The sequence below is a fragment of the Scardinius erythrophthalmus genome (genome assembly GCF_964197995.2).
Source record: "Scardinius erythrophthalmus genome assembly, chromosome: 19".
NCBI lineage: Eukaryota > Metazoa > Chordata > Actinopteri > Cypriniformes > Leuciscidae > Scardinius > Scardinius erythrophthalmus.
Window position 1 is genome coordinate 1528708 of NC_138239.1, and position 22556 is coordinate 1551263.

General features: G+C 35.8%; 2 protein-coding genes across 2 annotated transcripts in view; both read left to right on the forward strand.

Annotated features, from left to right (window-relative positions):
- Positions 1-335: 335 nt before the first annotated feature.
- On the forward strand, positions 336-8880 carry LOC308707680 (uncharacterized protein; the record flags this gene model as incomplete). The annotated part of the gene is made up of 2 exons (XM_081394297.1): positions 336-1366; positions 8773-8880. Exons 1-2 carry the CDS (start codon positions 605-607, stop codon positions 8878-8880), a joined length of 870 nt encoding a protein of 289 aa, XP_081250423.1. The 5' UTR covers positions 336-604.
- Positions 8881-14650: 5770 nt separating this feature from the next.
- LOC308707681 (formin-like) overlaps positions 14651-22556 on the forward strand; it is a gene marked incomplete at its 5' end in the record, with an annotated part of 62834 nt that continues 54928 nt past the window's right edge. Inside the window, 3 exons of the mRNA XM_081394298.1 lie at positions 14651-15838; positions 17831-17948; positions 20019-20080. Coding sequence (XP_081250424.1) covers positions 14651-15838; positions 17831-17948; positions 20019-20080 — 1368 coding nt within the window. The remainder of the gene's footprint in view (positions 15839-17830; positions 17949-20018; positions 20081-22556) is intronic.

Genomic DNA, 22556 nt, shown 5'->3' on the forward strand with positions numbered 1-22556 from the left:
ATCACGCAATTCTTCTGACAGGATCAAATATCTCCTCATTCACTGAAGCGTCCAGGACGCACTCACTCACCATTATATGTTTGGTCTAAAACGCTAAAACTGCTCTCATGTTTCACCGCAGGACAGCAAATGTAAATAAATTCTGTCATGTTTGCAGGACTGTGATGTGAAGAGTGTGTGAAGTAACATATTTGAGCAACAGTGTGAAAGTGAACCGCACATAACAGGCACAATACCAGTGTAAACATGAACATCTATTGGTACAATATGCGTCACATGACTAAACTTACGTCATCGATTTTAAATACCTCAGTTTTGAGAGTCCACACGGAGGAGGCGGAGCCAAGATGGCGACCTGGGTAGACGCTTTCCTGTGAGCTCGTGAATTTTTCAAAGTACCAAACTTTTAGAATGATCCTAATGGACTCAAATATTGTTTTCTGATAAGTGACTTGTAGCCTCTGTATTTTATGCACGGACAGTAGGACTATTTAACCTAAAAAAGGAGAAAAAACTGAAGTTCTTCCGTCGTCGCGCTATGAAACAGTGAACTGGCTAGCTTATAAAAGAAAAGTTAGCAACGTGACAGATTAGCACTGAAAACATGGCTAAAAAAGAAGCAAGACGCAAGGGAGGACTGATAATGGAGATGGAGTCTGATGCCTTCCCAAGCTTATGTTCACCTCTTCCCGAGACCCCTCTGAATAGCCCCAGTCCAAAGAAGGTCCGCACCGAAATTTCGAAGAAAGGAGCGGAAAATGTGTCCAATGCTGATATCCTGAAAGCTATTCACGGACTGAATGACCGATTCTCCAAGTTTGAAGAAATGGTGAACAAGAACACGGCGGAGATTGTTATCATGCAGGAGCACGTGAAAGACCTTGGGATGCAGTGTAAGGCGACAGATGACATCGTGAAGAAGCTGAATGAGCGAGCGACTGCAATTCAGGAGCGGCAGGAGGAGGCTGAGAGATATAGCCGACGATGGAATCTCCGTCTGCTTAATCTCCCGGAATACAGCAACGAAGATGTGAGGAAGGAGGTAATGGGAATAATCGCCCAGATTATTCCAGAAGAAAAGTCCAGACTTGGGTTCCTGGTAGATACTGTACACAGAGTGGGGAGAAATAAAGATGATAACAAACCACGTCCCATTATCATGCAATTCACCATGCGCACTTTCCGACACAAAGTATGGAGAGCCTCCCTCAACTCCGATGTGTTGAAAGGAAAAAATCTACGGATGGCAGAAGACCTCACTTACATGGAGAGACAGTGCAGGAACAAACTCTGGCCAATGGTTAAACAAGCCCGAGACGAAGGGAAGAAGACCAAATGGATCGGCCCGGTGGCCATCATTGATGGTGTAAGACATACAGTTTAAGAGTCAATTTGATGAATAATAAGGTGATCTTCAGTTAAGTTGAATGCTAAGTAATATTAATAAGATCCCTTAACTACCTCAAGCTAACTCAGCTTATTGTTCACAAGGAACAATGGTTAATTTAAGTTTACATGTTTGTTTATCTGTATTGATTTACCGGGAAAATGTTCATAACTTAAGTTAAATTCTCCTACTAAGGCACTTAATGTCCACTGTATAGCACAATCACATTGATGTGATGGTTACCTATGTTCGAAATTAGTATACTGCACTATGAGTACTACTAGTTAAGTAACCTACTTCAGTGGCACGGTACTTGCTTAATTAAGCAATTTGTTCACTTCTTTATATTAAAAAAGAGAAATAATATGAGTCCTCAATTTCATAAGGTACTCAATATTTAGAGTTCTCATTTGAGAGTACCTACTTGTGTTTCTATATCTTAACATTTTACTAGTTTCTGTTTATTTTACAGACTTCTAGTTCACTTTACTTTATTTTTCTATGACAGATTTCCATTTCAGTTCCTTAAAAATAATATCCCTTAATGTTAGAGGTATCCGTGACAACACCAAAAGAAAGTCTATTTTTATTTTTTGCAGACGAAAAAATGCAGATTTAATCCTTTTACAAGAGACTCACTCAAGTGAAAATGACGTGAAATTTTGGAAAGCACAATGGGGTGATCAGTGTTACTTTTGTCATGCCTCTCAACAGTCTGCTGGTGTAGCAATTCTCCTCAACAAATTTAAAGGTATTATTATCGAATCATTATTTTCAGATGAGGGTAGATGGATTATTTTAGTTTTCAAACTGGATAACACAATTTTTATAGTTTGTAATTTATACAATCATAACAACACAACTCTAGCCAAAACAATGTGTAAGCAATTGTGTAAGAAACTTGAAGCTCTTAAACTGAAGTACAAAGAAGCACAATTGATTCTTGGGGGAGATTATAATGATGCTCCAGATGATCTCTTAGATCGATTACCGATGAGAACAGTTCAACATTCAAGATTTAAAAGCATTGCATATATTTGCGAACAACTTTCGGTTATCGATGTATGGCGATATTTAAATTCTGATACAAAAGAATTTACTTGGAGTAATACGCATAGATCTCTACAATCCAGAATTGACTTGTGGCTTATATCACCTGCTTGCACACAATTTGTTTCAGAGGCATCTCATGATTTTGCTCCCTTATCTGATCATAAATTGATTAAAATTTATTTAATAGGCACTAAACAAAATCAAAACAATCTTCGTGGTTTCTGGAAGCTAAATAATGATTTATTAAATGATGAAATATTTTGTGATGATGTTAAAAGAACAGCGAAACAAATATTTAGGGATCCTAAAATGAATCATACACAAAAATGGGAATACTTTAAATTTAAGATAAGAGAAGCAGCAATGAGACGGAGTAAAGAAATAAAAAATAATAACGCCTCAAAAGAAATTAGTATCATGAACGAACTAAATATATTATTGAAGAAAGATAGTCTATTAGAGGAAGAAGAAATTAAATTGAAGAGACTAAAAGAAGAAATAGATCATACATATATTAATATGGCCAAAGGAGCCTTCATAAGGTCAAGAGCAAAATGGTTGGAATTAGGCGAAAAGAACTCTAGCTACTTTTTTGCCCTAGAGAAACGGAATCAAAAAAGAAACAATATCTCTGCACTCAAGATTGATGATGTCATAACCACTAATCATTTGGACATTTCAAAATATGTTTATTCATTCTACAGTAACATATACAAATCAAATTCCCGAATCAATGATTGTGATAAGTTTATTGAATCAATTAAAAAATATACACCAACCATTTCAGAGCCCTTCAAAACTAATTGTGAACGACCCATCACAAAAACAGAAATATCAGAAGCAATCCAATCAATGAAAAAAGGAAAATCTCCAGGCAACGACGGCCTCTCAGTTGAATTCTATTTACATTTTTGGAATATTATTGTGGATCCTTTATTGGAATTATTTAAGGAATGTCAAGATAGGAAAGAAATGTCAACAAGTATGAAACAGGGTATTATAACACTAATTCCTAAACCGGAAAAAGATCACCTTATGATAGAAAATTGGAGACCAATTACGCTCTTAAATATAGATTACAAAATTATCTCATTAGTATATGCTAAAAGGTTAAAAAAAGATCTTGGAGAAATTATTGCCGAAACTCAAACTGGATTTATGTCCAACCGTCATATTAGTTCCAACATAAGGCTTGTTCTTGACTTATTAGACTACTCTGAAAACATTGATAATGACTCCCTTATAGTTTTTCTTGATTTTTACAAGGCTTTTGATACGGTGGAATATCATTTTTTATTTAAATCACTTCAAATCTTTGGTTTTGGTCAAAATTTTATTTCAACAATCGAAATGTTTTATAAAAATATTGACAGTTGTGTCATACTATATCCAAACACTACCAAAAGATTTCCAGTGCTGAGATCCGTCCGTCAAGGCTGTCCGATTTCTCCCTTTTTATTTTTGATTGTTGTCGAATTGCTCTCATTACATATTTTAAATAACCCAATAATTGAAGGTATGTCTATTTTTGGAAAGGAAATTAAACTGACCCAACTAGCTGATGATACAGCATTATTCTTAAAGGACAAACATCAGATTGAAAAAGCTGTAGCATTAATAGACGAATTCTCAGCTGCTTCTGGACTAAAATTGAATAAATCAAAATGCGAAATATTATGTCTGTTTGAAACAAATGATAAAACCATATATAATATGCCTGTTAAAAATTGTATTAGATATCTCGGTGTTTTTGTTTGTAAGAATGTTATAGAGCGCCAACGACTTAACTTCTCCCCCAAAATGAAAAAATCTAAAACTATATTGAACCTATGGCTTCAAAGAGACTTATCAATCTTAGGTAGGGTCCTTTTGACTAAGGCTGAAGGAGTTTCTAGATTTGTGTATCCAGCACTCTCCCTTAATGTCTGTGATTCTACATGTAAAGAAATCAATGATATGTTTGTAAAATTTGTTTGGAAGAATAAGCACCATCATTTGAAAAAAGCTTTGCTTTCTGGTCCTAAAGCTAAAGGGGGTTTTGATCTATTAGATTTTGTGGATTTAAATTATACTTTTAAAGTTAAATGGTTAAAGGAATGCTTAAAAGCCCCAGATTCATTATGGAATTTTATTCCTCATAATATATTCAAGAAGGTTGGAGGTCTCAAGTTCTTACTGTCTTGTAATTACAGTATCTCTAAATTACCAGTTAAGATGTCGGAATTTCATCAACAAGCTCTGTTAGCCTGGAAGCTATGTTATTCACACAATTTTTCACCACATAAATCTATCATCTGGAATAATGAGTGTATTATTAAAAGGAACAAATCATTGTATTTACAAAACTGGATAGATAAAAATATAATTTATTTAAAAGACTTATTTAGCCCTAATGGTCAGCTTCTTAGCTATGAAAACTTTCTTACACAGAAAACTTTCCCTGTAAAATTTAAAGAATTTAGCTCAGTAATTAACTCTATTCCCAGTGGAATATTAGAATTAATGAAAAGCTATGTAGAGCAAAATGTACAAGCCACTACTCCTAACATTCTTTACATAAACGGTATTGACATTCTAAGCAAAAAATGTACTAATAAACATATCAGAGAATGTTTCTACAATGCCAAAAAAATAATACCTAGAGGGAAATCTTTTTGGAATGCTATTTTTATGAATATTAATTGGCAGAAAGCATGGCTTGTTCCTTTTAAATTTTGTGTCACAAATAAAATTAGAGAATTACATCTAAAAATACTACACAACATATACCCATCTAAGATGTACATTTCAAGATTTCTTGATATTGATAACAAATGTACTTTTTGTAAAAAGGAACCTGAAAATGTAACCCATTTGTTTTATGGTTGTTCATACAGTAATGCATTTTGGAAAGAACTTGAGAATTATATATTATGTAAAACGAAACACAAAGTCATCATTGAGGGAAAGAACATTATCACTTATTTTGAATACAAAGAAAAGAAACTATGTACTATTATAAACCTTTACATTTTATTAGGCAAGTTTCATATCCATAAATGTAAATTCCAGAATTCTTCACCATCATTTAAGTTGTTTTTGATAGAGGTGGATTTTTATTTTAAGTCTCTTAAATTAATTACAAACAAGAAATGCATATCAGTAATGAACATTCATTTAGAAATGTTTAATGGATAATATGTCACGAGAACTATTTTTGTCATGGGATACAAATCTGTCACTAATTTATTTTTCTTTAGTGGTAACTTGATTGTTGTTTTTTTTTTTTTTTTTTACATTTAACGTATTGTATTGTTGCTATTATAATGAATGTGAACTGGAAAGACTGAAATGTTTTTGTTATAATAAAAAAAAAAAAAAAAAAAAAAAAAAAAAAAAAGAGAGTCCACACGGTCCACACTACAACACGAACACCGCGTTTTCAAATGGATCCATTTTGTAGAGCGTTTTCAAAAAAGCTTCGTTTAATAAAAACACCGTCTCAGTGTGAACGGAAGGACAAAACGGAGAGAAAAAGATGTGTTTTAAACGAAAACGTATTAAGCCCTATTCGGACGGGACTAGTGTGACATGGAGAGGAGGGTAAAGTAATAATTACCAGAGCTCGGTGATTTTAGTCCCGTCTGAATGTGCATCTCAGTGATCATGTCGGACAATGTCAGTAAAGATTACGGCGACTTTTACCTTCAGTAAAAAGGTCTGGAAAAATTACCTCAGGTAATACTAATCCCCTGCGAATACACATCCGCTGTAAATATCCGCGTAAATATTCCGTCATTTCCTGTTTAAAAGTAGTTTTCCGCGGTTTTTCAAGTATGTTGACACTTGAAAAAGCATTCAGTTGCGTTCTAGACGCTGGGACGTGGCAAAAGTTGTGTTTTACACACACCATCAGATCAGAGAGAAGAATGAACGCACTTGTTAGAAGCACAAAATATCTTTTAGCGTTAGTGCCTATTACCAACATTACTGAAGTTCATTAATACATCGTTCAACCGGACATAACTGTTTAAAATAATATACAAGTAAAATATAGGTTATGTGTTTGCGCACGTGATATCAGGAAGCAGCGTAACACACACATGAGGACAGGAGTGACGGCGGTGCGCAAATCGAGTTACTCTCCCACTCCGGCTAGTTTACTGAGATATCTTATCCCGTGCGGATTGGCCATTAATATTACAGATGTCCTGTGTAAAGTTAATCCCGTCCGAATAGAGCTTTAGTGTGGACGTGGCCTGAGATGCCCTTCATCATGAGGGTCGACAGGAGGATCTGGTGGTTAACCGTGTCAAAAGCAGGAGACCGATCCAGCATTTGAAACTGCTCTTGCCAGTCAAGTACCTCATGAACTGAAGTGACTGATGATTATTTTAAAATATTAGCTAGATATTCCACAGAAAGCACATGACAAGCCTCACTAAACACTGCAGAGAAACCCTCAGATGGGCCTACACGTGACCGCTTTACAGGTTTAATGATTTCAGTAGCACGGCACGAAAGATCAAGAGTTCAAACAACAGGCCCGTGGTCCGAGAAACTTACATCAGAAATACATGAGCCATGAGATAAAACCAAACCTAAAATAAGGCCATGTGCGTGTGTGTGCAGAAAACAAAGGATGGATGGATGAAAGAAAGAAAGAAAGAAAGAAAGAAAGAAAGAAAGAAAGAAAGAAACAGGGTTTCTGCGGGGTCTTAAAAAGTCTAAAATTCTGAACTTTAAATTTAAGGCCTTAAAAAGTCTTAAAAACGGGCAGATTTTCATCCTAGGTCTTAAATTTAATTTAGTCAGGTCTTAAAAAGTGTTTACCCTCGTTCATTTCCAGAAACGCTGGCCGCAGAAAGTTATTACAAAGTAGCAAAAAAGTATCGAGTTGTAGCCTACAAAGTGGAGCTCTAGAGCAGGGGTCTCCAACACGCCGCTCGCGTGCTACCAGCAGCTCGTGGCTTGATATGAGCTAGCTCGCCAGACGCCGTTCACATATCGCGTCTTTTGCGCGCTCAAGTTTGTTCAAATGTAGGCGCGCGGCAAGCGCGCTCATAATTGAAGCGACGCGCAATTTTTATTTTTTTTACCAGACGCAATGAGATGAAAAAAATCTAAACTTTTCAGAATGCCGCAAACGCACCGCAGGTCATGTGACAGGAACCAACCAATCACCCCTTTCCATAACAACATTGAAAGCTCAGTCAATATGAAGGATGGGGGTGCACTCAAACACTACTAATAAATATAAGCTAATGCATAAATGTCAGTAATTTATCTTTTTTGACTCATTCTTTTATAAAAAAAATATTTAAAGGCTGAAATATGAGGTTTATCTTTGTATAAAGCCTTTTTTGTCAACTTTATTTGAACTTGCACAGTTAGTAGATAACATGTTGCAAGAAACTCTTTTAAAATCTGGCCATCACTTTAAATGGTATTTTATTGTTCATGTAAACAAAAAGTGCATATTGATGCTAATCAATTTGTTATTTGCTGTTTTTCGACATAAAACTTGTTGAATTGACTTCATTCTGTAGTATTAGTACTTTTTGAACAGGATTCTGTGATAACCGTGATAATTTTGGTCACTTAAACATCTCATCATTTCCTCTCTAGTTATGATCAACTATGATCAACAATAATTGTGTTTTTACAGTATAATATGCAAAAGTACAATTTTCTATAAAAAAATCTACCTCTCCCTCTCTCTCACACACACATCAGATAATCCTAGATAGATAGATAGATAGATAGATAGATAGATAGATAGATAGATAGATAGATAGATAGATAGATACTCTAATGATCCCGAGGTAACTATCTATCTAACTTGGATAATGCGTCGTGTAGGTCTTAAATTTCAATCTTTATGGTCTTAAAATGTCTTAAAAAGGTCTTAAATTTGACTTACTGAAACCTGCAGAAACCCTGAAGAAAGGATGGATGGATGGATGAAAGAAAGAAAGAAAGAAAGAAAGGATGGATGGATGGATGGATGGATGGATGAAAGAAAGAAAGAAAGAAAGAAAGGATGGATGGATGGATGGATGGATGGATGAAAGAAAGAAAGAAAGAAACGATGGATGGATGAAAGAAAGAAAGAGAAAGAAAGGATGGATAGATGAAAGAAAGCAAGGATGGATGAAAGAAAGAAAAAAGAAAGGATGGATGAAAGAAAGAAAAAAGAAAGGATGGATGGATGGATGAAAGAAAGAAAGATCACCAGTTTGGACATCAGAAATGGAAAAGCCATGAGATAAAGCCAAACCTAAAGTAAGGCCGTGTGTGTGTGTGTGTGTGTGTGTGTGTGTGTGTGTGTGTGTGTGTGTGTGTGTGTGCAGAAAACTCTCTGTTACGGCCGGAGGACATCTGGATGCTGGACGGGGATGAATCCATTACCCATGATCCTTTGTGTCGTCCCAGCAGACCCGATCACCTGGACTTCCTGAGAATCACACCACCTGAGGATGACATCATCGGAGACTCTCCATGCTATCCGAAGCTCGGGCTGACAGTGAGTCGAACGGCGCCGACACAACATGTAGATTTATATATGATGTTTATACAGTTAGAGGGGACTTACAGTCATATAAGTGAAAATATGAGCAGTGCAGCTGATAATAAAACACTGATAATAATCATAAATGTTTTTTGATCATCAGATCCTCATATTAGAGTGATTTCTGAAGGATCATGTGACACTGAAGACTGGAGTAATGATGCTGAACATTCAGCTTTGATCACAGGAATAAATTACACTTTACTATATATTCACATAGAGAACAGATGATTTACATTATAATAATATTTCACTGTATTACTGTATTTTTGATCTAATAAACGCAGCTGGTGAGCAGAAGTGCCTGAACTTTTGGCCAGTTGTGTAACTGAGAACATTTAAGAATGATTGTTCTTGTATTACATGTGTTGTTCTTAATTTAGTTTTTGCTGCTCTTCTGTGGACATTCGAAGAAATTTTATCCACACAATCATGACGAAACGCTTGATGTGCATAACATACAGTATATTACGCATATTTCTGTACGGGTGCATCCGACTGATCTTCATCAGCCGATAATAGCTTTATATAGTTCGATCAGTGGTCTCTATAAAGGCCGATCAGAAGAGCAGATCAGAGAAAGAAAAACTCGTGAGACAGTTTAGCTTAAACAACGTTGGTTATGTCTCAAATACACAATAATTGGGAAATAACAAGTTGTGTGTGTATCAGTATATTGGATCCGTGCATTCGCTCTTAAAGTGACAGTAGCCTAATAAACCTGCCGCTGCCTGTTTCAATAGTTTAAATCAAACAACAAAAGACAAAGAGAAAATCACTCAATGATCTTTAGTAGATTTATAGGATTAGTTGCACCCCCCTTTAAAACTTTTTTAACCCCCCCCCTTAAAAAAAAATAAAAACGGAAAGATTAATAAAAAAATAAAAAACGTGCATTGAAAAACACCTGCTATAGTTCCACTTTGTAATGTCATCATTTCACATAACAGTAAGAGAGAATCATAATACAGAACTGAACTTTTATTTAAAAATATTTAAATATTTCAGTTATGCTTTGGATGAAACATCACAACCTCACATCACGTTCTTCTCACCGTCGCACAGAAACGGAGTTCGCGATCGCAGCTTGTGATTCAGTCTGATCTGTGTTGGGTTTGTTTAGAAGAACGATTCAGTGTATTTGTTGTTCAGTGCCGCTTTATTAAGGCAGAGTGCTAACCGCTGTTCACGCACTTCGAACGCCGGTGCAACGGCTGGTTTGTTTGTTCGCCCCACACTTTGAGAACCACTGGTTTAAACTGGTAATCTTTTGTTTTACTCGTGTTTTCGCAGTTTCCCCTGTTAAAGCCAGTCACTCAGCAGCTCTTCTGCCCCTCAGTCGACGTCACTGCATTCCCTCTATTAAGAGTTGATAATTAATGATCATTTTTATAGGCCTACTTAAAATACACAGTTGGTAAGATACACTGATCTGTATAATGATGTTCTCTATATATATCAGTGGTGAGAATATTATTATTATTCCGGTATCGGTGATGATATCAGCCAATAATGCTTCCAGAGATCCAGATCAGAGCCGCATATTATTTCCTCCAGTGTTCATAAACTCTGTTCATATGGACCTGTGGACTAAAGCTTAAACAGAGTCAAACACACTCAGGCTTTGTGTAAGAAGTCTTTCAGGTCAGAGGTCAGATTCCCCAACGCACATGTTCATAACCGTAACGAGTCTCTCTGAGGCTCTTCTGCTCACCAGCTGCGTTTATTAGATCAAAAATACAGTAAAACACTGAAATATTATTATAATGTAAATCATCTGTTTTCTATGTGAATATACAGTAAAGTGTAATTTATTCCTGTGATCAAAGCTGAATGTTCAGCATCATTACTCCAGTCTTCAGTGTCACATGATCCTTCAGAAATCACTCTAATATGAGGATCTGATGCTCGAGAAACGTTTATGATTATTATCAGTGTTGAAGACTGTTCATATTTTTGTGGAAACCACCATATTTTATTTTTCAGGATTCTTTGATGAATTGAATGTTCTAAAGAACAGCGTTTATTTGAAATAGAATCTTTTGTAACATTATAAAGTCTTCACTGTCACTTCTGGTCAGCTTAACGTTCTCTTCCTGCGCGTCTGGAACAGTAGGGTGTTTTATTTGTGTCATTTCCAGTTCTGGATGAGTATGGAAAAATGAAAATGTAGTATGGAAAATTTACTGCCCCTGTTCAGTGTTTCTAAAATATAAAATTAAGAATTTCTCAAACAAGTTTAGTGTTTTCATGGCAAACGTTTAGTGATTGTCGAACACAACTGAACAAACTCAGGGTTTCTCAGATCGAGATCCGAGTCTTAAATCAGCGACAGATGAAAGAGCAAACCAGCGTCTTTCTTTCTTTCTTTCTTTCTTTCTTTCTTTCTTTCTTTCTTTCTTTCTTTCTTTCTTTCTTTCTTTCTTTCTTTCTTTCTTTCTTTCTTTCTTTCTTTCATCCACTCATCCATCCTTTCTTTCTTTCTTTCTTTCTTTCTTTCTTTCTTTCTTTCTTTCTTTCTTTCTTTCTTTCTTTCTTTCTTTCTTTCTTTCTTTCTTTCTTTTTTCCATCCACTCATCCATCCTTTCTTTCTTTCTTTCTTTCTTTCTTTCTTTCTTTCTTTCTTTCTTTCTTTCTTTCTTTCTTTCTTTCATCCACTCATCCATCCTTTCTTTCTTTCTTTCTTTCTTTCTTTCTTTCTTTCTTTCATCCACTCATCCATCCTTTCTTTCTTTCTTTCTTTCTTTCTTTCTTTCTTTCTTTCTTTCTTTCTTTCTTTCTTTCTTTCTTTCTTTCTTTCTTTCTTTCTTTTTTCCATCCACTCATCCATCCTTTCTTTCTTTCTTTCTTTCTTTCTTTCTTTCTTTCTTTCTTTCTTTCTTTCTTTCTTTCTTTCTTTCTTTCTTTTTTCCATCCACTCATCCATCCTTTCTTTCTTTCTTTCTTTCTTTCTTTCTTTCTTTCTTTCTTTCTTTCTTTCTTTCTTTCTTTCTTTTTTCCATCCACTCATCCATCCTTTCTTTCTTTCTTTCTTTCTTTCTTTCTTTCTTTCTTTCTTTCTTTCTTTCTTTCTTTCTTTCTTTCTTTCTTTCTTTCTTTCTTTCTTTCTTTCTTTCTTTCTTTCTTTCTTTCTTTCTTTCTTTCTTTTTTCCATCCACTCATCCATCCTTTTTTCTTTTTCATCTATCCACCCATCCTTTCTTTCATCCACCCATCCATCCTTTCTTTTTTTACTTTCTTTCTTTCTTTCTTTCACATTGTAATAATATTTCTCAATTTTAACTCTATTTTTGATCAAATAAGTGCAGCCTTGTTGAGCAGAAGAGACTTATAATTATTCCAGAATTTTGGCCGGCGAATCAGCAGAATATAGACATGTGTGTGAAAATACCAGCATACCGACACACCCGTGACTCCACCTGAGACACACACACACTGATCTCAGAGCAGATTAGACGGGTGTGACACACACCACAATGAACCGCAAATGTCAGACGAAATGACTTGATGAAGGTGATGATTAAGGCTTTGTCTCATCAACAATAGATCATGTGTACTTGCTGTTATTTATAGGGTTAACTCAAACTTTGTTCGCTAGATCTAGTTTGATTGTTCTGGATCAGGAGCTTTAGTTTGTTGTCGTGTTCCTTGTTTTTACGGCTCAAGAAACAGCAGTAATCGGCCTCTCTGTGTTCAGGTTCACTTGCGTAAGAAGAGGCCCGGCCTGGTTATAATCCACCGCACTAATGTAGGCCGCGACACATGCAGGAGTAATGCAGATCATGACCTCAACACGCTCAAAGATGAGAGCTTTTGAGTACGTTACAGGGTTAATAATTCTTATTAAGAGAGAGGAAGGTTTATGTTTTAAACTGTGGTTTTCAGCCGAACTTCGACTCGTCCAGAGCGCTCGAGTCCCGGTGAGACGCAAGACTTATTCTCAACAAACAAGTTGTCTTGGTTTCTGGACAAAGACTGACATGAAACACGTTTATGAGAAACAAGAATTCCATGGTTTTATCAGCTGTAGTCAGTTTTATTTTTTTTAATTAATTTTATTTATTTATTTAATTATTTGTAAAATTTTTGCCTTTATTTGATGTTTTTGCCTATTTTTTTATACTATAATGAGAAATTATATTAGATGATTTTATCAGCTGATCAGATTTTTAAAAAAATGTAAAAAACTTTTTTTGCCTTCATTTTTTTTTTGCCCATATTTTTAATAATACAATGATAAATTATATTAGATGATTTTTTTTCAGCTGTAGTCAGATTTTTTTATTACTTTTTTGCCTTTATTTTTCTTTCTTAGTATATTTTTGTTTGTATTATATATAATATTAGTATATTAATGATTTTTTTTTATTCTAGTTAGCCCATATGCATGCTATGTTTTCGTTTGTTACTTTTATTCTAGGTATGTGTTTATTTATTATTTTTTAATATTATGTAAATTAGGTGTATGTTCTGATTATAGTAATTTTATTAGTTAACAAAAACCTCTTGTAATGCATTTATTAGTTGTAATCTTCACAATTTTCTCAAATGGGTTTTCAAAAAAGTTTCTACCAGGTTGAAATGATCATAGATGGACTTTTTTTTCTCTCTAACTAACTAACTATCTAACTATAACCAGTCTCACACCAGTAGAAGTTGCACAGGACTCGTCACTGATTCTCTCTGCACTCTTGATTCAGTACTGAAGCGTGACAGGTCAGCGCTATAGCAACAGAGAGGCGTGGCCAATGACATCAGCAGAGCTGATTATAGCCAGTGTAGCTCCGCCCCCTTCACCTGACCTGCAGGAGATTAGAGCGAGGGAGAGAAAGGGGGAGGAGCCAGACACTGAATCCCTGCCTCACACTGACACAGGAGTGTGTGAGGAATCAGACACTCGCAGGTGAATTCGCATGTTTAGAGCTGAACAGAGAGAGAGGGAGTGGTTGAAGCTCAATGTAATCAAACCTGCGTAACTCCTTCTCCCTCTCAAACTTTCTCCGGGGGAAAACACACGTTTGGATGCAGACACAGATCAGGAAGTGTCAGGAAAAGCCTGGACTTTGTATGCGTCAGCACAGTGAGTTTTCCTTCTCCTGCCTGGACTAGAACAACACTGAGAAACTTTAGACTCTCTGTTTTCTTTTTTCTCACTGGAGGATCGCACTGTGCTTGTGTGTTTGGATCACTGGATTCACTATAAATGCTGAACAGAACAACTTAAACGACTGCTGGCACAAATGTGAAGTGTTTCCAAATGCGACGGAGAGAAACCCGGGGATTTTCACGGACAGAAACCTTTTGTTTGAAACTAGAGCGCATGCAGGTTGAAGTAAAACTAGAGATGGAGTTTATCCCACATTAAAGGCCCGTTCACAACTATAAAGATTACTATCTTAGCGTACACATTAATTATGTTTATTATGAGCAAGTGCTGTATTTTTCTCATCTACTTCTGCTTTAAATGCTCAAGCTCTTTAAACCAGGATGGATTATGATTGGCTCTCAGTGTTTTGATCATTCATCAGCAGGGAAATATTGTTCCTTCAATACATTTAGAATGATTTCTAAAACCTAATCATTATCGTGTTTGATGAGAACGGGCCTGTGTTTATGCAGTGATTGCGTTTCACTCCGTCGGATTCAATGTAAGCAGGAATATGGATCCAGCCAGTAGGTCTTCTTCTCAGTCATCGGCTGTGTTGACGTCGTTTCGAACTTTGCACACTGAAGATTCAAGTCCGAATGGTCATGTTCCTTTAATCCCAAAATCTGGAGAGGAAAAGTTGCTGGGATGCCTTAATTCTCCCGTTCAGGATTCAGAAAGTTCTTCAGGAACGTCGTCGGATCCATTTCTCGTGCATGTAACCCGTGTGGAGACGTACATCGACGACGACGAGGATTCGAAGAACGCCCAGGGAAGGTCATGTGACCCAGAGGAACGAGAGAAGAAACCCGAGAGCCTCGTGGAGAGATCGCTTCGAGACGCTTCGGTTCTGAACCGATCGGGAAAGCTCAACCGGTCTCTGGATCTTCCATCTCGCGTGTCGAGCGAATCCTGGAAAGAGTTGCGTTCGCTGAGCGTTCAAGCGGTTCGAGGAGAATCACGGACTTGCACGGACGTGAGCTGTTGGAGACGATCATTGCCGTTTTGCACACAAGATGAGGACGCTTCTAGCGATGAACAACAAGAAGGGAATTCGGGAACGGATCCGGAATCACAAATTGATTCTCAAACTGGAGATTCTCAAACTGGAGATTTTGAGACCTCATTCTCAAGTCTTCAGATTGAGACAAAAAGCGTTTCAGAGACCGTTTCGGGAACATCCCCTTCGGACAACAAACCGGACACCAAAACCGGGGATAAATACCAGATTCCCGCTTTGTTTAGCAGTTATCGTGTGCTAAAGAAAGGAGCGATCGGAGGCGAGAGGGAAACGGTGTCAGAAATCAAACAGCGCGACACAGAACGAGCGCTGCTCAATCTCAAACAGCACGTCAACAAAGCCAGAGTCGAGCAGCTGAACGTCACCCATGTGACCAGAAAGAAACACGAGCCTAGAAATCTGTCTGAAATCACTAGTTTGCTCCAAAGAGGCACCGGAGAGGACGCCGTGGACCCGACCTCGGGAAACGCCGGCAAACCGGCGACCGATTCCACGTACGATGCGCTAAAGTCCAAACTATTCAGCTCTAAAGCGGCTAAGAAGGATCCGGGGGAGACGGTGCTGGACCTGGACGCGGTGAGGAAGAAGAAGAAGAGCGATAAAGAGTTGCTGAGGTCCATCTTCCAGAGACAGCAGAGCAAGTCTCCAGTTGCTGACGTCAAGAGCCCTACCGAGGTCAAAGTATGTGGGGTTTATCACAGCGACCCTTCAGTTTCAGTTCTTTAGAGACAAAGCCTCAACAAACAATGCAAAAACATTTGGAAAATAATCAAAAAACCCTCACATCTCTAAGATGAATATAAGCCCTATTTATCTAATAGCAGTCATTCATTAATTATGCGTTCTTTACGTCATGGTTTTAGTCACTGAAATACATTCATTTCTAGCATGATAATTATAATTTTATTACTATAATTTTTTTAGGTTTTATCTGATTTTTAAAGGTCCAAAGAAACATCTTTGCTACACGTCAGTGAATTAAACTGGAAAAAATGACCAGCGATAAATATTTTTTACAGTCTATGAAATTGTATTTTTGCTAACAGCACATTTTGTCCTTATGGAAATATATTTATTTAGATTTTAACACTTTAGGTTAATTAGTTTTGAGAGACAGTTTAGCAAATCTCCAGTCGCTGATATCAAGAGCCCTGCCGAGGTCAAAGTGTGTGTGATTTATGATTCATGACAGCGATCCTTTTGTTTTAAAGTTCGCTTGTCTGTCATTACAGGGTGGAAAATTATCTTTAGACAAAGTCTCGACAAACAATACCAAAAACAATTGGAAAATAAACAAAAATATTACATAAAACCCACGAAACTCTATAGAATGCATGTTAAAGTGTTATTTATCTAAGGCAATCATTCATTCTCTACTTAGTGGTTTTGTTAACACACTGTAGTCACTGATTAATTTCTAGCATCAGAATTATTTTATTAAGAATTCTATTATTATTATCATTATTTTCTTTGTTTCATCTGATTTTTAAAGGCCCAAACAAACATTTTTGGTACACGTCAGTGAATCTTTTTACCAGCAATAAATATTGTTTACAGTCTATGAGTTTGTATTTTTGCTAACAGCACATTTTGTCCTTATGTTAATATAATTACTTAGATGTTACAATTTAGATTAATCAGCTTCGTTATTTAACGCAAACTAACATTGAATGGTCTTTTAATTATGGTTGATGTTAATTTGCACATTTTTTAAATCAGAACGTTAATGCACTCATGAGTCAATTAATTTTTCACAGTATTTTATTAACTACCATTAACATTATGAATGCTACAACAATATAACGCTCAGTTTAAGTAATGTCATGTTAGCTTGTGCTGACCGATGAGACTTCACTGTAAAGTGTTATTCACTCCCCAAAACCAATTTTTCACTCGCGTTTGGTGAGTGTTAATCTCAGATTCTTTGGTTTACTAGTTTTTAAAGTGCTTTATTCATTAATTTAACTTTAGTTAGTTATGAGAGACTAAATATTAATACTAAATTAAATAAAATTCCTGCTAACAGTGAACGTTCTGGCAAGCTTCTCTCAAAGTTATGATCAAACGCTCTTCATATAATGTCTATTCAAAGTCATCTGGTCTTTAATAATGTTCTCTAGACATTAGCACAAAAACATAATTCATACATCATTAATGGAATGTTTCAGTTGGATGTTCATCTACCATTTATTAAATGTAATAATGTTTGAAGAATGATACAATGGAAATGTTTGTTCAATGTTCACATAACCAAGAAACATTTTTAAAACATTAAAAAAACTGGCCGTTTTGAACGTTCAGAAATAACTTTATTTTTTTTGTTAGCTGGGATATTTGTTTTTTAATTAACGAATTACCTTTATTTAACCAGGAGAGAGACTCTCTGCGATTAAACTCTCTTTCACAGGAGTGTCCCGGTCAAGATAGGCAGCCGAGTTTGCATATACAATTATACATCAAAGTTACAACATACAAAAAAAATATAAAAATAAAATATATAAACATAAAACATGCAACCGGTTAAAAATATTTACACACCATTCATTTACTCTGAAGATTACTTCATAAAATGACTTCATCAGTCTAGAGAAGATTAAATATTATTTTAATGCAGTGCATGATTTTTAATTTCCTCTGAGACTTGATGTCTGCGCCGTCTGTGTTTCTGCTCAGTCTGAGGCGACGTCTCCGTCGGACGGCGAGGACCGAACGCCTGGGCGTCTGCAGGCCGTCTGGCCTCCACCCAAAGAGGATGGAGAGGAGAAGGTGGGACTGCGCTACACAGAAGCAGGTGAGAGGCCCTTTATTAACATGTAATATTTAGGAGGATCTCATGACAGAAATGCAATATTATAAACATAACGATGTTTTCAGTGGTGTATAAAGACCTTACATAATGAAGCGTTATGTGTTTATTAGCTTAGAATGAGCATTTCTCTCTAAACACACCGCGGGTCTGCTTACATCGACATGTTTCTACGGTGGCCCTGAACGGACAAACACGTTTGTTGTTCTTCGTGTAAAGAAGCGAGCTAAAGTCAGCGGATAAATCACTGACACAATGATGAACAAGTCACAGTAATATTCCCAATAACATATGTGCTCTAAGAACACTTTGATAATGCTCTGTGAAAGATGTATAAATAATGTTTTTGTTCTAACGTTTAGAGAACATTATTAAAGACCAGATACTTTGAATGAACGTTCTATTAACGTTAATGGAAGAACGTTTGTTCATAACTTCCTTGACAGAACATTAATGAGAGTTATAGAGCAAGTAAAGCTCATTGATGTTTTTAGTTTTATATGTGTGACCCTGGACCACAAAACCACATGGGTCACATGGGTCAATTCTTAGAAATTGAGATTTATACATCATATAACGCTGAATAAATAATCTGTCCACTGATGTGTGGTGTGTTAGGATAGGACAATATTTGTCTGAGACACAACGATTGTAAATCTGGAATCTGAGGGAGCAAAACAATCTAAACATTGAGAAAATCTCCTTTAAAGTTGTTCATTTATGTTCTCGATTGTGCTGCATTCACTCACAGAAATACATGTTTTATATATTTACGGTAGGAAATTTACTAAATATCTTCATGGAACATGATCTTTACTGAATATCCTCATGATTTTTGGCATAAAAGAAAAATCTATAATTTTGACCCATATAATGTATTGTTGGATATTGCCACAGATAAACCCGTGCGACTTAATCAGATGTAAAGCAGCATCCCTCGTTTGACCACAGAACACCTGAACGCAGGAACATGATTTATCAAATTACACAAAGCCGTTAATGGCTTCTGACTGGGAACACAAACCAGCCGTACTGGTTCCTCCAGCTCTGACCTTAAACCAGGGCAGCTCAACCTCCCTCAGAAGTCCACACACACACACACACACACACACACACACACACACATACCTGAGCTTCAGAGAACATATCAGTGCTCGTCTGAGCGTGTAAAACATGCATGCATTGAATCATATTGAGAAAAGGTTTTTCCTCAGTGTTTCTGTCTCAAACATCTAAACACTCTTAAATCAAGAGACATTTACTGGAGGAGCAAAATTATATTAAGTCTGGTTTTCTGAAAAATGAAGTAAGCTTGTGCTTAAAACAACAGTGGTGTCATTGTTTTCACTTTGAATTAAGATTATTTTTCTGACCCCATTTGCGGATATTTCTAGTTTTAAGCAGGAAACAAGAAATCTTGATTTACGAATGTTTGACTAAAGACATAAATACTGAGGAAGAACTTGTTCAGTCCACATCATATAACTTGCACTGGCTTGACTTGAATGTAAGTTTTATGAGCTCATGCGAATGTGTTAATATTCAGAAAGAATCTATACGTTAGCATTGAGCTTTACTTGAATATGACTGAAAGATCAATGCTTTTAAACACATGGTTCCCAAAGGAAAGAACTATCACAATATCTCCTAGCTTCTGACGTCTCAACTAACAAAAATAGGTCCTAACGTTCCCATTAAGTTGTGAAAAAAATGTTTTAAACATGTTTTTTCTTGTTATGTGAACGTTAAGGAGACATTAATGGAGCCAAACATTATGGGAATTATTATTTTGAATGTTCTCTGTTTAAAAAAAAAAAAAAAAGCTAGACAAATTAAACCATTTCAGAAAAAGTTCCATTATTTTTGCCGTTTGTGTTTGTCAAGTCAGTTTTATTTCTACAGCGCTTTATACAGTACAGCTCGTTTCAAAGCAGGTCAACAACAGAACCAATGATGCTCTCGCTATCAGATAAGAGGCGAACTCAGCTTGTGCTGATCCAGTAGTGGCATTATTAAGTGTGTGTGTGTGTGTGTGTGTGTGTGTGTGTTCCTCAGAGCACCAGGCCGCGCTCCTCCAGCTGAAGAGAGAGAGTAAAGAGGAGCTGGAGAAACTGCATGTAAGTGTGGAGAAACTGCAGTGCTGACGGTAAACACTAGATGTCAGGAGAGATCTTCTCTTTAACAAACACCACCAGTTATCCTGCTTTTCTGACTGACAGGGGTATTATAGATGACCATAAAAACAGCGTTTTTTAACTTGAAGTAAAATAAACTGTAAATGAAATATAAACAATTTTACACACAATATTTTTTGTAATTTTGGCTAAATTATATTATACAGTGATAAACTTTTTTTAAACCACTTCAAATGTTGACTAAAGTTGTCCTAATGAAAGAACGGGTAATGTGCAAAATTCATGTATAACTTTGATGAAATGTTTTGATCCACTTCAGATGTTGACTACTGTATATTATATGACACACATCTGTAATCTAATGAAATAAATTATTAATCCCCCCCCCCCCCCAAAAAAAAGTACCGGTACATGCATACATAAAATAAATAAAGAAAATAAAGAAACTGCACAAAATATATATTTTTTTTAAACAGCACAGATAATAGGAAAGAAGATAGAAGATAAAAATTAATAACAAATACACAGATTAATAAAAGGTTGAGTCATAGATTGTTTTTTACAGAAATAGAAAATTTGACAGAAAATGTTTCTTTTAATGATTAATATTTTTTTTTTTTTTCATTATATTATATAATATACACAATCGTTTCTTGCTGAAACAACATAAAGAGATGAAATGAAATTAAGAAATGTTATTTATTTTGTTTAACTAATACAAATGACAAAACACAATATTATATCTATATATAAAACATTATATCTTCCTGAAATAAAAAAAAACAAATGTTTTTAACAAATAACAAATGATATTTATTTTTAACCAAAATAACTAAAACTGAAATTAAAAACCTATCTATGTGTATATCAAAAAACTAATACAACTTAAAAAACTTAAAGACTAAAACTTTAAAATTAAACTGAAAACAGAAAATATAAAAGAAAGCTATAGTAGTATCTCAATGATACTATAATTATTTATATTAAATTATATATATTTTTTCCTTGTGAATGAATGAATCATTTATATTATAGACCAGGAACATGTATTTAGAAAACAGTAAATTCTTCATGTACCGTGTAACCAGATGCTGACTCTAATCTAAACTCACACACACACACACACACACACACACACACACACACACACACACACACACACACACACACACACAGCGCTCCGCTTCTCTCCTGTCAGTTCAGCACTAAATGCAGATTTACTTATAGCTCGATGTGCCAAGTTATGAGGACAGCTCCCAGCAGTCCATTTGCAGTCTGGACAATATGAGGTTTTATCATTTTTGAAAGTATATAAAACCACGAGAGCCGATGTGGAAAATCAGTGACGTAGACGAACGACTGCTTTACGAGCTCAGCTCTCTCAGGATCAACACTTCTGCTCAGTTTCTGATCAAATAAATCCAGCTTTAGAAGCAAGAGAGAGTTACTGTATGTGTATATTATACAGTCAAACCAACATTCATTCACACTCCTTCAACATTTCTCACATTATCAGTTTATTCACTATTAGAGAATGGTGATAAAATATGAGCAGAACTCATTGATATTTGACTGGTTTTGTCCGTCCTTCTGTTAGACTGTCTCACACATGAATTATGTTGAATATCTGTCAGCTGTTAAATTTAACTACACAATTAGATAATACCAGTTTAGCTCAACCAATCACCAAGCAATGCTTCATTGTGTTCAGTCTGTGTGTAAAAAGAGCATTAGCAATTAAAGAAAACACACTTCAGCAAAACATGATCAGCTCAAAGTGTCCCAATCATTATTGGTCCTAAATGTTTATTAATGTCACTGGTAGTCACTGTATGAAGAATTATTTGGGTATAATATGTCACAGTTTACTTTATTTTGCTCTCCTCACTTACATAAATGAGCTATAGAATAAAAGAATAGATGATATTGGATGTGAGGGCAGAATGAAGGAAAGCCTCGATGTTCTGACGGACTCCAGATGCTCCTGCGGCTCCTCGTATGACATAAGATGATGTTTTGCTGCTGAACGCGTCTCGATCTCCTCTGTAAAGCTGCGGTCGAGGCTGTCGCGCTCGCTCAGCCAAACCCTCCATCATCTCAGACTGAAGGAAGGGTGTAAATGTGCCGATCCAGCGCTGATAGAGACGCTCTGAAACCATTACAGATACGTGTGATTTAGTGTTGTTGAGTAAATTCAGTGTTTCTTGTTAATAACAGACCTAACTTTCTTGATTTTTATATTAAAAAAATATAATATTGCTTAGCAATGCACAACTAGTGGTTTTCAACTGTGCAGTTTCTAAGATCTTCTGATGTTCTGTTTATTGTCCATCCAAATGAACTCACTGGCCAATTTGGCTACAAAATTTTAAGTTACCGGCCGCACAGAAAAAAAAAGAATAATAAAAAAACAGATTTTTATATATATATATATATATATATATATATATATATATTA